Consider the following 18,298-nt stretch of genomic DNA (forward strand, 5'->3'; position numbering starts at 1 on the left):
ATGATTTTCTAAAAATAACTCAATCTATCTTCACAATATATTCCTCAGGAACAATTAATTATATGCTTACCAATTAGCAAACAATTATAACAAATACCTGGCCGCTTTAATTAATCTATACTTTCACGGTTAGGGTACCTAACCAATTTATTATGAATTCTCCAATGTTAAACTGATTGTACCGTATGACAAACTAACTACCTAATTTTAAAAGTGAGATATTTATCTACCCACAAAAACCCTATTGGGGTGGTTAGTAAAAGACGCAAGTCATTCGATTTAAATATGTACTGATAAAAAAGACGCTGAGAGGTCGACGTACGCCAATGATCAAGGGTTGAATATCACTACGTCTAAAATAAACAGTAGAGATACGAAATCCATTAAATCTTTATTTATTCAAGGTTATTCTATCCAAGATTGTTCAATATTAGAGGTTAACTGAGGTCTGCAATTCGTGTGAAAGTGCCTGATTATTGTATAGGATTTCTTCTAATGGACCCGTTAAATTACATTGAAGATTGAATAAATAATCACATGAACATTATTTTCTATACAACATATAGTACAATATACAATGACATGAAAAATAACATATTTATATATAAAAATACCAAAATATATATGAGTCATACACTAAAGCACGAAATAATAGGGAGTATTTTCGGATAAAGACTCCCGAAACTAAACATTATAGCTGAAATATAAAAAGAACAGAATTATATAACGTTGACAAAGTATATTTAGTATAAAAATAATGGAAGAATACAATTATATTGTCTGAATCTTATTTGTAGTATGTATTTTTCACCATCAAAAGGTTTTCAACGCTTACACATGGAATTTTCATTTATGTCACCATCAATTATATTGCAATCAGAAGAAATAATTCTTTGTCTTGATTTTCTACTTTCTAAGTCCAGAAGGTGTTCTTGATTATAAAAAATGTAAGATGACATCTTTTGACGTTATTGATTAAACAACGATAAACTAAATATAATTTTCACATAAAATTATAGTTTGCACACTTTATTAATTTCTGCTTCGATTTTGGCAACATTCACTAGATCATCCGCATAACGCCATACACTCTAAGTTTAGTATTTGACACGAGCAAGCTTTCGTTGCACACTTTTTTTTTACAATTGCACGGTTTTGCTAAGTCTTGACGTAATGGTGGTTTTGTTACAATTAATGGTTTTATTTGGTTATCACATGGAACCTAACCGAAACAAGCGTAATCTAAGGGTTCATATTAAAATTGATCAGAATTTCTCCAAATATAAGCCTGAAACGAGGCCCGTAAAGTTTGCAATTTTAAAGCATCGGCTGTGTATAGAATTTTCGACAAATTGATCTCTTTTCCTAATGTTCGTTGGAATATTACTTCAGGTGCTTCATCAACAGTCTTCCCTTCTTTTCACAATACATTTAAATCAAATTTTTCAATATATATCATTTGTTCAGGTGACATTTTTGAGCCACTACCTCAACAGATCAAAGCATTAACATAATCCTTATATTTTAAAATTGGATCTATCACTTTTTTGTACCTACTTTACTTGTGCTGTCACAACTTGTGAGAGTAATTTAGGTTAAGGGTTAAGAGGTAAGCAGATTTACGAAGATACGCTTAATGACCTTGAACTTCAAGCTTCAAAAGAGGTAAATTTTGTATTGAAGATGACGACCGATCGGGAAGGCAAGTTTATGTGTCAGTCCCCGAAAATATCGATGCAGTTCATGTCATAATTTTATCAGTCCGTCGAATTGGGCTAAAACGGATATCTGAAGCTCTAAATATTTCATACGAACGCGTTCATTATATAGTTCACGTCAATTTGGACATGAGAAAAATTGCTGCAAAATGGATCCTCAAATGTTAAACCGGATTGTTACTATGGATGAGACTTGGGTACATTTCTACGATCCAGAAAAAAGGCAACAATCGATGGAATGGCGACACTCTGGTTCTCCAAGTCCTAAGAAGTTTTGTGTCCAGAAATCTGCTGGAAAATTTCTTACTTCAGATTTTTAGCATTGCCAGGAGTAATCATTATTGATTTTTTGGATAAGGGTGAAAAAATAACTGGAGATTACTATTCGACAATACTGACCACTCTACGGGAAACAATTGAAGAGAAAAGACGCGGAAAGCTATCCAAATGTGTTGCCATGCAAAAAATTCGTGATTTAGGGTTTGAATCACTAAATTTATTCACCAGATTCGGCTCCGTCCGACTATCATCTTTCCTCAACTGAAAAAAAGTTTAAAAGGTCGTAAATTTTCTTCCAACGAGAAGGTACTAAAAGCTGTGGAGGTCTGGTTTTTTTAAAAGGTCTAGAGACGTTGCAGGTTCGCTGTAATAAATGTATCCAATTAAGAGAAGAATTCGTTGAGCAATTAAAATATTTTGACATTGAAATTTTGTTTTTGTTCTATAGTATGTTAAGAATTTTCCAATATATCCCCGTATTATTTAATGCAAGAAAATTAATATTTTTTTTTAAATTCAAAACAATTAATAGGTTGGAGATACGATAGTAATTGTGAGGACTTATTTTATTTGAAATAATGTAAGGAATATAAAAAAAATTAATTGATTGCAAAAAACGCATTTGGTTTATTTAGTTTTTCGTTGTTTAAACAATATCGCCAAAAGATATCAAGTGTCATCGTAAACTCTTATAATCAGGAACACTTTCCGGACTTTTTTTTTTAAAATTACGAATTGAAACAATTTTGGAAACGAATGCGCCACTATGCCCGGCACTATATGATATTCAGTGCAGGTATAGTAGCTGCAATAACGGTCATGCACGTCGAATTGATAACAAATGGTTTGGAGAACTGTTACATTACATCACCGTCGACGATTAATACTTCCTTTCATATCGAACTACCATCATCAGCATTTGATCTGGTCCACAAAATGACAGTGATTAAACGTGAATCTGTTTCAGTTCCCGTAAGAGCCATAAATGAGACGTCGACAGAGAGAGCTAGGTTGAAGTAATGTTGTATTGAAGTTGTCCTATGAGTCCTATTTCGTGAAAACAACAAGTTCAAATCTCAGGTGTGCATCGACGAAGCTAGAGGTAACAGTCTGCCGTGGCCACCATGGCCATCAGTTTTGAATCCCACCTAAAATGTATGGGAAACGATAGACTGTCGAATTTGCAAGTATGGTACAGTTAATTCATGAAGTTGAACTTGTTTGGGACGCGGTGTCATAACCAGATATACATTTCTTACAAATGCTAACATTTATACTTGATGGATATCACATTACAGAAAATTAAAGTCGATAATATGCTTTTAATGAAATAAATGTTCCTGCTGCCAAATACTAGACTGTCGAAATAGATGAAACTATGATATATGTCAAGAAAGTCAATTCAAGAAAGTATTAAGAAGAAACCAAAGAGGAGCGATCAGAAATTCTAACAAATTATAATTATTTTAGTATATTTAGCAATTTCAAAATCTGTGTTACTGGTGTTGTGAAAATTACGTTGAATTATTCTTGGATTTTTGATAAGGATTGCGACAAGAGTGTGTCTATTACTAATTCAATCGTCAACATTGTAAATTCATCTTGTTCCTTATATGGGTGATTCCGTTCTAACTGTGATATTCAATGTCCTGTATTGTTTTTTTGTACTAGTCATTAATTAATAATCAATTAATAAAAATTTTGTGTTAATTGAATAATTCTTAAGATATTTAAACATTATTTTTATACAATATAACTTGCCACTTAAAGAAAACTTATACTACATCACTTGAATGTCAGTACCGTGTCATGTCCATTCCTAGAATTTACCGATAAATTATTAATTTTTTTTGTCGTAACAAATGATTTAAACTAATTACCTTATAAATTCTAATGTTTATGATCAAACTGAGGAAAATTGATGCACTTGTTGTTTAATATCTTAAGTTACCATGTCAGTACCGTGTCATGTCCATTCCTAGAATTTACCGATAAATTATTAATTTTTTTTGTCGTAACAAATGATTTAAACTAATTACCTTATAAATTCTAATGTTTATGATCAAACTGAGGAAAATTGATGCACTTGTTGTTTAATATCTTAAGTTACCATGTCAGTACCGTGGATAAATGAGTCAGTACCGACATTTGTGTCTTGCTCGTGATACTTTGAAGTTGTAGTAAATTCCTCTTAGAGTTTTATTTTTACAGTAAAATAGATGAATAATATGCATAAAAAAGTTAGAAAAGTTAAATTTTAAAATCTTGAAATTTTGAATACAAAAAATCACAGTTCAAATCACCCATATACTATTGAGTATGGATCCAAAGACTATAGAACAATTTATGAAAAATGATATCCCGATAAACTATTTTTTAAATACATTCTTTGTAAAGTAACTACTAATAGATAAAGCATCCAGTATAAAGCTATGAAACAGAATCTCAAAGTTGTATTGGAAAAGAAATATTTATCCAGCGGGGAAATTTATTTATCATACATCAGATAATTGTTCTGTTTTAATTGATTTGCGATTTCTATTTGTCATAATAGCATTTATATTCAGTTCATATCCTCGAAAAGTGAATAAGATAGAAAATTTAGGATACAAAGAGTACAAAAGTTCAAATAAAAATCATCTTAACTTTGAAACTCAGCGTTCAAATTTTTCAATATTCGTTTTCCACATGTAAAATATTTCTTATTTGTCTCTGGTGATACAGTTTCCCAAGGATATTAGCGTGTTCTAAGTAAAAATTGATTCTTTTTGTCTATGTGTTTAATCTAAATAAATTCAATCAAATTTTATATTATTACTAATCACATAAATAAATTTTTGGTGAATACATTCGAGAGATAAATTGCTCATTTTCATTTTAATTCGTATTTCAACAAACCCATTCCGAAAACTGGAAGTACAGCACTGTATTTCCGATTAAATGCATCGGCCCATATTACGAGGTAGCTCGAGGAATCAAACACAGCTGAAGATAAAGTCAACAAGACTGGAATGTGTTGACAGAACAGCTTTATTATCATCAACGTATTAACTTACAATACATTTTATTACATTCATATACTCGGTTATGCAATATAATACCGAGAGAGTAAGAAATTTGGAATAAATTCAATAGTTCCTATACTATATTATATTGGAACTCGAAACGATTTGTTACATACAAATAATAATGTATACGGATTCTTCCAATTTGATAAATTTCCAAAATATTTAGAAGTGGACCTCCGTCCCAAACTTACTAAAATCATTTTTTGCTGCACTTCAGATCCTTTTAGGGGGTAAAATGAGTTATATATAAGGTGGGGGGAACATTTTTTAAGGGGTGATCGGAAAAAAAATTTATTTTTAACATAATTTTAATTTACTGTTTCATGATTTCTTCGTACTTCAATAAAAAAATATTCTATTTCTTATTTTAAGAATTATCAACAATTACAAAATAATTAACACCTACATTTAATATGAAAATCGCGATTATTTAGTAAAGTTGGAATTCTTTGTTTATAACAAAGATTTACTTTTTTGCCTCCAATCCAATATCAAATCGACGATTTTGGGAAGACGGAACACCATTCACATTCGATTTTTAATCACATTGAAGTTTGTTTATTGTGTTAAAATTTTGACATGATAATAAAAATTATCTACTTTTTTAACAATTTCCCAGCTGCAATTGCCAAAGTGCATCATTTTTAGTATCCTTCAATTTGTGTCATAGGGTACCACTCACACCCCACTCATTGATTTTTATGAAAAATTTCGAAGGGTATGTAAGACACCCCCTCAGTCTGTTTTTAATCGTATCGTTATAAAATCGATCCAATGATGACAAAAGTTGCCACTTGGTTCAATTTATGTATTTTCCGAATATAACAAAAATAATACGAATTGAATCGAGTTAATTTTATATTCGTTTCGAAATATCAAGAACTACGATTTGCCAAAGAAGACGTTAATTGGGCTGACGAATAATGGGGCTCCGTAATCTTTTCAAATGGAAGCAGAGTGCGTCTGTATGGTACAAATAGAAGAGGACTTGTTTACAGAAGACCTGGAGAATGATTCGCGCATTTTTGCAAAAAAAAGAGGCTTTTGGAGGGAGGTTCCTGGATGGTTTTGGCGTGCATTTGAATGGAATCAAAAGGCAAGTTGGTTTTTATTTGATCTTGTGGTAGGGAGATTAACGGCGAACCAATACATCGAAGAAATGTCACGTCGTTCCTTAGACAGTTTCATCGACGAAAGCTTTATCCTAATGTAGAACAATGCTCCTCCCAGTATTTACAGGATGTCAAAAATGCCGCCATGGATTGGCGTAACTTGGACTTAAGTCGAGAATTTAAGGGAAGAACTTGTGAGAAGAGCTCGGGCTAGAAATCCTAGACCAAGCTAGAAATCGGAACTTAAATTGTCATTCATAAAAAATAGGATAATTTCGAACAAGATCGATCCATGAAAAAGCGATTGGAAATTGTTATTAGGGAACACTAAATATTGATGGGTTAATTTCGAATAAATTATTAATCTGACGAATTTAAACTTGTATTTTCTTTACTGTAAATCATTACACCTTTCATTAGTTTAAGATTTAAGAACTAATTCTACTTGATCTACAGTCAAAATCAACTACTAAATGTGAAGATTCGTATGGATAAAGTAACGAAAACAACCCAATAGAAATTGTTTCAAAAATGTTTTATGTAATCAGTTTTCAGATTCTATCATTTTGTGGTACAATTTATAGGTAATAAAGAGAAGCTTTTAAATAATAATATCATACTATAATCGGCAAAAACTGAAATTTAATGTAAACAAAATATTCTAGAATATATTATTAAAAAATCGTGATTTTGGTGACATTAAATTTGAGGTGGATTCTCCAGTAGTATTAATAATAGACTGTATTTGTTGCGTTAAATCCTTAATTCTCTCATCCTTAATAGCTAATAACTTTTCCAAATGGTCTACCTTATTGGTTAAGAGAGTAATGGTTTCCTGTTTTTCCGCAATTTCTTTTTCCATTTTCTCAAATGTTTCTACTGGTACTAATTTTCTGTCTATCATTTCAGTACCGTTATTAATTTTAATAGGAACTACATCTTCCTTCGAAAAATTCGTCGTATCTTCTATATAATATACTTTATCGTCCGCTTCTTTATCACCACATGCTTCTTTACTTTCTACTTTTGATTTTATCATCGCCAATAACTGTCCTATGGCGCCCGGTTTTCCATTCACTAGATCTTCTTTGTTTTTCTTGGTGAGGTTTATGCGTAATTTATTCAGAACTCTTCGGTTTAGAGTATCCCAGTTTATCATTTTGTTAGAGAAGGCATTTCCGGGACTGTAATTATGAAGATCAACTAACTTTGGGTAGTGCTGTTTCAGTATCTCTGCTAATGGTACAGCATCCGAAAAATCTCTATTTAGATTTCTTTTGGGACGACTAATAACGTGACTGTCAATCCATTTATATAGGTCTTCATAATCGATGTCCATTTTAACAAAAAAAAAATGATTTAGTCGTAACCAAAATACAAAATTCGGGAAAAATTTGTGTAAAATGTCAATTATTGACACTTATATTTATCAATATGACAGAAATGTGAGATAAGAAGTTCTGACTAGATTCCACACTTATTTCAATAATAATTACAGTACAAAAGTGAGAGGTTACGTCTAAACCTGAGCGTTGATTATGTAATGACACAAATGATTACAATCAGAAAACAGCAAACTGCTGTCATCACAGGAAAGTATTCAGTTATAGACCATACATGGACTGTTTCATGGTTTTCCGATTCTTCTGCAAGAATTTAAAACAATTCTAATACCGACTGTTTGACGTTGATCCTGATAGATGTTTTCATACTTTTTCAGAAAATTTTATTCGCTACTTAGAAGATAATATCCTTTAAACAGTCACGGAATCATTCATGATCCAATGAGACCTGATTTATTGTGTGTATTATGAAATAGCATATCAATATCCTGAGTTTTGATTTAGAGCTTTCCAGCCAAAGGAAACTGAGGCAATTAAAGCGGTGTGGCACCATGTGCGCTAAATAATTATGTCGTAATCTTTCAGCTGATAGTGGTGTTTCCTAAAGTAGTAGTATTTCAAAGACGGCAATTTCAGTATAAATGGGAATTTTTATTATAATAAAAGGTGACACCGTCTCTAGAATCAGCAGAATACTGAAATATATTTGCGGTTTATTCAGTAAAAAATTTTCGTAACGTCATCCGTATTCAAGATAAAGGGCGTTGAACAAAAAAAATTATATCCATTTTTCACGATTTTGCCGCAACTATTGGCAAAATTCTATTGAAATTTTATACGAATATGTCCTAGAAACTGATACATCCAATGAATTTGTTTTTATGTCATAGAGAGCGCTAGTTACACGGTTCATACCAAGTAATATTGAAAATAACTTATTCGATATTAGATTTATGAAGCAAAATTTCAAGTTAACATAAACATCACTTAATTTTACACCAAAAAGCTACTCTCGATAAAACTTGTAAACAACTTGAAAATTATGAAGTAATAACCGATGCTGGTTTGAAATAATAATAAATGTATTAATTAAACAAAAAATCACAGTGTGAAAATAGCATAAAATTGAATTCAATTTGAGTAGGTGTTCAAAATGTCAGTAGTTTTCACTAATACAGAAGCCTATCCTTTTTTCTAAAGAATCCACTAAATAGTTGAGATTTTGCTATGAGGTCATTAAAGTTATGTCGAATTCTGGTTCAATTCTTGAGGTGAATTTACCTCTGTAGCATAAACTTTTTCTTTAAGATACGACTAAACTGTGTAATCCAAGGGATTTAAATCGCATAACCGAGGAGGCTAATGAATCGGAGCTTCTGCACCTCTACCGATCCATCGATTTGGAAAACAGTTCTCAACCAACTACGACACCTTCTATCAAAGTGCGGTGGAGCTCCATCGTGCATAAAAAATAGAGATCTTCGCTCGGTTAACGCTAAATCTTCTAATATCTCAAATAAGTGATTGATTAAAAAATCCAGGTACGTATCACTATTTCAATTTCCATATAGAATGTGATACCTTTTTATCATGTGGATTCTCATCACACCAGGAGTGTGTGGCTCTTGGACTTGTCTGTAATGATAAAGATGTAGCTGTTGCCCTTTAAGTATCCTCCAAGTACTTGAAGAAGACGTATTTGTTTGTCTTGCCACATTCCTTACGTTAATTGTTGGATTTTTATCAACTAAATTTAGTGCCAAATTTTCTTTATTAATATTTCTTGTTGTTAATGGGCTACCAGAATTTATTTTTTCAGGTTTCACATTCCCAGTTTCTCGACAACGTCCTTCAATGATTCTAAATGTATTTTTATTGTAAGTTTCTTCGAGGAACCTTTTCTGCATAACACGTAACAGCTGCACTAGAATTTCCTGCACTCCTCTAAGATTAATAACATTTCAGAAATGTAATTATTATTGACTCAACGTGATAACTATCAATGAATGACAGTTTTCCTTAGCAAACTCAGAGAAAATGTTATTACCGTGTAAAATTAAAGTCAAATAATTATGGGTACTCAGCTTTTGGGGACCTTAGTATTAAACAAATAATAGTTTCAGTACCCGAACCGCATTTCATGATCATGAAATCATTGTTTTTTTCATAATAAGTCCTCCAATTGCAAGATTCTATACTAATTAGACTGGATTTTGGTGAAATGTTACAAGGAACGAAAGCCTTCAGTCCCAATTTTTTTTAAATATATCCGTTTTATCAATGGGGTCTCATTTACACAACCAACAATTTTCAATCCACCTAATGCTTATCGATTAATAATAACGTTTTTCAAATCAAAATATTCCGAAAATGGTACACAGTATCGTGTTTAATCAAGAGTACCTTTTTGGTATAAAATTAAATGTTGTTTAGGTTCACTTGAAATTTTGCTTAATAAATCTAATATTGAGAAGTTATGTTCAATACTACTTGATACGTACCGTGTAACTAGCGCACTCTATGAGAGTCGGACGTAAAAACAAATTCATTGGATGTATCAGCTTCCAAAACATATTCGTACAAAATCATGAAAAATGCGTATGATTTTTTTTGTTCAACGCCCTTTATCTTAAATAGGGATGGAAAATTTTTTACTGAGCATACCCTAAATATTCTGGAATATTTTTGAAAATTGAAATTCTTTTTCTTCAGACATTTTTACAATACACTTTTGAAAACTGACAAACATCAAATTAAATAAAAATTAAATGACAGTTCCCGCCCATGATAAAACGTTGCCATCGATTCTCATTATATTGTTTGTGTTTATATTGTGTGAAAGCGTGTGAACTTTAGTCTAAATAAATCTATTATCTGTTGATCTGTTTTAAACAGAAAATCCATTTGATTAAGATGATCAATTTTTATTCTGCTCTATTTTCACTCTGCTATTCACTTGTAGTTACAGTGATTACACAGTATATATACATACATAAACATACTATAAAATCACGTCGAAACTACCAGTAATTGCCTCTATCTCGCTCTTCAGCATTTACATTCCACCTCTTTGCCTGTGTTTAATTCACATGTTAACTAGTAACCCCACCAAACATTAATTTCGGTCAATTATTGGGTTTTCATACGCTATAAACAGTTTCTTAGGTTCATGGTCAAATTGTAGTGAGTGAGTGAGTGAGTGAGAAAGAAGTTCACCGAAACAAGAGCTTCTATACTGAAAAAATTCACCAGGAATTTCCAGAACTTTAACAAGCTTTACTACAAAAAATTTCTACTATATGGTTGTCAAATATGTGGACAGCAGAAAAAAGTGAACGACACATTTTTGTCCTTGACCAGAAGGCATTATTAAGTTGGACTCAAGAGGAATGACAATAAAGGCAGACGGCGTTGTCGCATCGCGAAAATGCTGGGCCTTAGTTTGCTGCAAAAACTAAAGCACAACTAGAAAATGTTCATTGACAATTTGTACCACCAGACTTTCATATGTTTTCAAATTTGAGCAGATAGAATGAGAAAGAAAATCTGTTGCAACCACTAGAGAAATGTTTGACTATTAATGATGAATATATTGACAAATTAAAAAGGCTCATTTTTTTTTTGAAGTTTTGAAATGTATCAGTAGTAGTAGTAGTACATAAAAATAATGGATACACTGATTTACTGAATTCAGGAAATTCTCTTTTTTGTGAAAACAAATATAGATACTGTTCTAGGAGAAGGTGGAAATTTCGGCCTCCCATTTGTTTGTTTCAATAGTTGGAAATTCATTTCGGTGCAACAACTTAAATTACCTTCTAATCGAATTTTGGTAAGATGTTTTCATTGAAAAACATCTATGATATGAAATTTCAGAGGTGAATAGAATATTTCCCTTGCTATTAGAATAACCACACTATATTAATAGTTCACAATCATCGTTTCAGAAATTATTTATGATTACTTTCGAGAGCGCGGCTCTTTATGCATTACATTTTAACCCCTGAAAGCTTTTAGTAACAGAAACATTATCAGTGTGCGTGGATCTCAACTAACTGCCATTCAAATTTAACATTGGTCACATGTATATAGCTTATTTTTATATTTATTTGAATTTATGAATATAATAAAAAATTACAGCTATGGCTTACGTTTCTTTGTTGCCATTTCCACAATATTTCTGCATAGATAGAGAAATATTCATAAAATATGTCTCGAAATTGACCATAAAAAATCCTAATCAATTTAAGGGTAAGGTGATGTAAATCATTCTGTTAAATATATGGTGTCAGGGTCTAGCAAGACATATATTTTTATATCTGATCTTTACTAGGTTGTCCTAACAGTGATGTCTATTATTTTTTTCACGATTTCAATAATATCTATATAACAGAATATTTGATAGAATAGTTGGTGAGGAAATTTTTGAATTCGATATCTTTTATTCATGATCAGTGAAATTCAAAGTTTTCTCACACTTGTCTAGTACATTTAACAACACACTAGTCACGTGAGTCCACCAAATGAAATTAGAACCTTTACGCAAATACCTAGAACAGTCTGTTGACACAATTCACACCGGCTGAACTTCTTCATATCGAAATCCTTATTAAGTCTTTCTTCAAGTGAATTTTGTCCGAGAAACGGTATTTTCACTATATACTTATTTACCAAAATCTTCCTTGTGTATAGTTTGGTTGAAATAATTTTTGTAGTACTGCAGTATGACAAAATTTCATCACCTGCTTGTCTAAGATATTAACATTGCAATTAACGTTGCTTTAAAATGAAACTTTGAAACTCACATTCCCTCCAATCGCTTATTCTTATTTTGTCTCGTTGGAAATGGGCATATTCAGACCTAATTCTGTTTTACCCACACATAATAACGACCAGAACAGAATTAATAAATCAACTTCGCCACTTTCGTTAGAATTATGATACGCTGAACAAATTTCGTGAATATTGACTGTTCAAAAGACATCAGTGATAGTTTTTCAATTATTGCAGTAAAAATTAGTCAAGATTATAAAATTCACTGTTTGTGCTTGTACACTTAATTTTAGAAACCGCCAATAAGGTTCTAATAAGACCCTGCAATTAGCATACTAATTATTAATATTTTTACAACTGTCATTATAATCCGGGAGAGGTCAATGCTACTGTGCAATCATAGAGTTAAAGATAAATCAATGGTATTATTATGCCTTTTTAGGCCACTGAATTCAAATATGGACGTCGTTTTTGCGAAAAACTGATACGGTATGTTTAAATCACTATTGTTTAAGCAAATTATGAACAAATGGCTTTTTCGTTGCGCTGCAGCTTTGAGAAAGCGCTTAACTGTCAATCGCGACAAGTGACAAACGCCGGACCTACACTAATATCGAAGTAGAACAATTTATAGAGTAAGGTTCAAAAAACAAGTACGATATTTCAATTTTAAAAAATATTCAGTTGGTCAAAAGTTATTAACAAGAGACAAGAGACCTTATCTTCTTGAAATTGGCAATATTTGCATTGAAAAAATTGTCAGAACCGATAAAACTAAACTACAAAACGCCGGGCATATTTGGATTCTTTTTGCTTGAGGTACAAAAATAAACGAACATAATAATCATTTGAAATCAGCACCTCGTCCTATGTAGCGTTACTATCAAATAGCCCAACAGCTACTTAATAATATTCATGATGACCAGATACTATCATAATTAATGAAGTTGATATAATTATTAATTATATGGCCCGATTTGACTTGTAAATTATGCATAGGGTCTTGATTAATCAGTTGGTTCATAACATATACATTATTGAATTAGTAAAATCATTATTCCTAACACATCGCACTGTTCACTCATGAAACGGCAACGTATAATTTTGTTATTTAAGGGACGAAAAGTCAGAGTATTCTTAAAAACATCAGACAAAACTGAAAAGTTGTTTGCCGTCGAACTTTTTGTATTTCGGGTGACGTTATTCTGAATTTAATATTTTATACTTAATAGTTGTAAATCGATAAATGGTAATAGAGCTCAATACCAACCTTACTTTCCCTGCTGCTAGCCTTGTTCAAAAGTTACATGGTAGCCATATTGGCCGACGGAAAAATAGACTAACAAACCATATTCGGAAAGAGTTTGGGCCTACAGAGCTAACTGACTCGAGTGGAATATCGATCTCATGATAATATTCACTTTGCCAAAGTAATTGAAGAAGCTGCTTTTGCTACTTCTAGTGACAAGGCTTCAAATGTATACACAGCACTTTATTCAAATTGAAATTTGTCTTCAGTAACTGACAACTGACGAAAATTCAATATAATAACTTACGTAGTTCAGCAATAGAGATTAACTGCCCAATTTTACCCAAATTGTGGAACCATATGAATCATATCATAAAGAAATTGTTATTATCAATTATCAAAAGATAAGTTACAAAATCTTTACTTTGTATCAAAATGAAGTTGCAATGGATCAGGATCACATTTACAGTATGAACAGAAGTTTGACAATATGGTGCGATCGAAAGAAAATATAATAATCATCTATGTTTTGTCGATACAACTAATATTTATACATAATGAGACCATTTACTAAAATCCTAGCCCTTTCTCACCGAGATATTGTCAACCATCATTAAAACAAGAGACATCTCATGAAACTACAAAACTATCGACATTTGTAGTTCAAGATGATACACCAACAACAGCAGTTCTAATGGAAGGACAATCTAAACTCAACTATGGTTGATGGAAAGATGATCAATAATTTAGATAAGACGGCATCTACTATATGTTGTCATGTTTGCGGAACAACATCCACAGAATTTAACAAAATAAAATTCTGCATATTAAAATCGATTGCTTAAAAAACTCACGTAGAGGATTTCCTGTTTGCACGCTTGAATAATTTGACTTGCATCTAAGCTACAAATTGGGAACTGTGAAATAGAGGCAAGACAGCAGAAAGATAAATTAAATATAAATATGAACGGTGAGATATAAAACAATAGTATACAAAAGGAGTTTTGGGAAAACTAGGTGTACATGTATAAAAACTAAGATTTGAAGCATATCTACTGATTGATCAAACTTTCAGGAATAACTGGAGTCAACCTTCTTCTCATAAAATGGCTTTGTATCATCTTGCAAGTGATATCCAGTGGATAAAAGGTCAAATTTGGCCAATTTCAATAAAGATGCCACTAAGTACAGGGAGCAATTCTTAAGAAAATTCTTGAGAATATTAACAATAGAATACACTAGAATCTAGGACTTGTTTTATCTTCCGATAAGTCGTCTCAGAAAACTATTTTCAAAAATCGGTGCTCATGAGCCAAAATTTGTTCTATTAGATGAAACAAATGTTGACTACTAAGAATACAATTGACTTGTTGTAAGCTTTAATTTATTCGTATTTCATTTGGTACCTTCTTTACAATGTTTAGGTTTTGTCAGTTTTTTATAGATTTCACGGTATAACAATTCGAATTCCTATTCCTCAGATTAGTGAAAATACGAGTTAGATCGTTTCACACCTGCAAATTGCTAGGTGGACACTCACAGTCTATAGATATCTTCCCATTATTAATATCTATTTCCTTGAACATCTTTCTATCTCAATTTACGTCTGCCTTCATTAATTTCAGGATTTTTTTATCATTATTTGTTTATAACAATAAGAGACAATCCCTCTGGGTATGTATGCAGTTGTTCCAATCAAGTCTTATATTTTCCACTGGACCATGTCAAAGAACATTCAAAATGCTTATTCGTTACGGTTTCAGATTTTCGTTATATTTCTTTCTATTATTTGCTTAATATTACCATTACTGAGCATTTTCTTGGATTTAAAAGGAAATTCGTCAATTCATGACATTCATATTATTTGTTTCCGCATCAATATTTGATATAACTCAAATAAAAACTTGTTGGTTGTAGCATTTGTCTGGGTATAGTATTATCGTATTATTGCAGTACTTCATGTGTTGAAAGAAAATGTACAGAACAATTTTGTTGCCTCAATAGATGTATAGTTTGTTTCGTAAAAGTTATTAGTTCGAAAATTATCAAATTGATGAATTCGAAAACTAAAAAACATATCAACAACTCTTGATAATATTGTTCCTTGATATCAATTTAAATATATTTCAATAGCACTTTCAGAGAGATGAATCTAATTTCTCTTATCCATTATCATTATTAAAAAATAAGTTGAGTGGATTTCATTAGAAAATAAACTATCAATGTACTGGTACAATGTAAAATTTAATCCTTGGGCTCTGGGCCGCTTAATTCCAAATATCAATGATTCTACTTCTGTAAAGCGAAAAGTCATGCAGAGACCAATAGGAGAATTATAAAAAATAGTCATCTGCATCGCCTTTCGCACAGTATCAACGGAAGTATTACTTTTGGCTGACTTGATGCCTATAGACTGGCGAGGGAAAGAAGATAGTGAAGATAATGTAACTAAGGTAATGTAATGTGAATGTAATTAAGGAGACAGAGGTGGAAGGCTTCCAAAGACGGTGGGACCGTATGACAGACAAAGGTAGCTGTACAAAAAGCAAAAAGATTGCAAGAGCATTATAATTTAGACTGAATATTCCATATGCTGAATTCGTTTACTACTTTTCTAGTGTAACTAAATGGGGTCATGTTTTATCAATTTGACTTTGAATCTGAAGTACACATTCTGTCATCTTTGATCCTTAAAAAGGTATCCTAGCTCGCTACATTCCAATATTCAATTTAGAAGAACAAAGCAAATATTTCTCACTAGAAAAATTTCATAATATCATTCAAAACAAATTGATAGGGTTTAATGGATTATTAGATTAGATAACCGGGATTACCGGTGGCAAAATTATATGAACTAAGGCTTAAATATAACTGTGATAACAGTCAAATTTTCTTTTCAACGCTGGAGCTAGCGATTATTAGATTTCAGATAATGATTTGTTTATTTCAATATCTAACATTCTATTAATAAGTATCAGTTTGTTTGTTTATATATGAAACTAAAATTGGTGGTACTTATCAATTGGTTGTGAGCACAATACATCATGGATAAAATTAGATATTGAATATTAAAGATAAATATCAGATGGAAAAAAATATCTGATGATTGTTTTCTATTGTACTTCGGAAATATATTGCTGTCTACTTAGTTCCGAGATCATATGCGTATATCTATAATTTGTCATCTGTGCAGATATTGTACATTGCCTTTGATGCACGTTTTCAACAATTTTATACACCGAGAGAATTTTTCGTTTTAGTATTGTACAGGTAATGCAGGATGAAACAATGTAGAACATTCTTGAAGATAGTCATACTACTGGCCAAACATTTTTCAAGCTCACGGTATAAGACATGACGATTGTGTTCAATCAGTTCTAGCATAGTATTGATGATCGATATTTTCATGTAAAACAACAGGTTTTGGATAAATTATAGAAATTTCGTCCTGGCATGAATAGCGGCCACGTTTGAATTCATTAATTAAGTTCACACTTAATTATTATTATTTTTGCAATGCCACAAATATAAACACCTGTCATCATATTTTTGCCCATATAATGGAAGTAGTTGTATCTCTTAGTTACTTATTGATGTTATTAAATAATGCGCTGGGACAAAATGCTACAATTATAGTAATAGTAATGTTAATTTATATATCACACATCGAAAGATTTTTAATCTGGAATAATATCACAAAAATCTAGTTCTTCGTCTTGAATCAAATAATATTACCCATGATAAGTGGTGAAAAATTTCATGATTATTATCATATTAAAGAGTGGATTTACTGAAGGTTGATTCTTTTGGGATGCTAGAAACAAGGTTTTTGAACAGAGATATTTTGAAAACGTTGTGAATAGTTATATAAATATATATATATAAAATATATATAAATTTCTTCAATTTCTTATTTCTTAGACCTTTTTGATATATTAATTCATCTAAATGTTCTGATTCATAGGCCGGTTTTGTCTTCGATTCCACCATCTAGAAAAAATTTATAGATGTTCAATGTAAGGACTTTCTTCCAGTCTCAGTCTCCATAATGTGCTCGCTCTAAGGTAACTTTTTTCTTTTCGTTCACTGTGTTCTACTTGTTTAACACGACTGAGTCTATATTAGGAATGCTTTTTCCTTTTTTTCTTAACGGATTTTGTTTGCACCCTAGGTCTACTCAGTAGTGACTATTCTCGGGCTATTTTCATCTCTTCTAAATACTTTGAAATTATCATTTTTTTATTTTGGAAAAAGTAAAATGCCGCTGATTCGGCAGCTTGATAAATTTAATAGTTTCCCCTTTCCAGCCCTTAAGCTAAACATCTTGTCCAATTTCTTCAATAAGACCAAACATGTAGGTATAAAAGAGTGCCCCCGCATATTCCAATTGTTCTTTTTTTCCTATCAATTGTACACAACTACAACAAATAGGGTTTCAAAAGAGCAAATAAAATTTGTCTAAAGTAACTTTTCCTCAATGGTTACTCAGTATTTTCTTTTTAATACATGGTTCTTTGGAGTAAACAGTTTTTTGTCACAACTGATACTGTTCTAATATTATATAATGGAGTCTCGATAAATTATATGCTTAGGTCGATATATTTAGGTATTTACTTCAGTAATAGTAAGCTAAATACTTTGGAATGTTAATGGTTTGTGGCTAGAGGTGCAGCAAACGGCAAAATGTTGTCTATACTTCATTTTATATTATACAAAACTGAGCCTATCAATACCAAAAATTATCCAATTCGTCTTT

At 31.5% G+C, this 18,298-nt stretch overlaps 2 protein-coding genes across 3 annotated transcripts in view; both read right to left on the reverse strand.

The window, feature by feature from the left end:
• LOC130896436 (homeobox protein Hox-A1) overlaps window positions 1-18,298 on the reverse strand; it is a 62,177-nt gene that overhangs the window by 29,406 nt on the left and 14,473 nt on the right. The window lies entirely within an intron of this gene.
• LOC130896437 (sperm flagellar protein 1-like) lies at window positions 6,777-7,587 on the reverse strand. The gene has a single exon (XM_057804567.1). It carries the CDS (start codon window positions 7,514-7,516, stop codon window positions 6,839-6,841), a length of 678 nt encoding a protein of 225 aa, XP_057660550.1. The 5' UTR covers window positions 7,517-7,587; the 3' UTR covers window positions 6,777-6,838.

Source organism: Diorhabda carinulata, chromosome 7 (assembly GCF_026250575.1).
Source record: "Diorhabda carinulata isolate Delta chromosome 7, icDioCari1.1, whole genome shotgun sequence".
Taxonomy (NCBI): Eukaryota; Metazoa; Arthropoda; class Insecta; order Coleoptera; family Chrysomelidae; genus Diorhabda; species Diorhabda carinulata.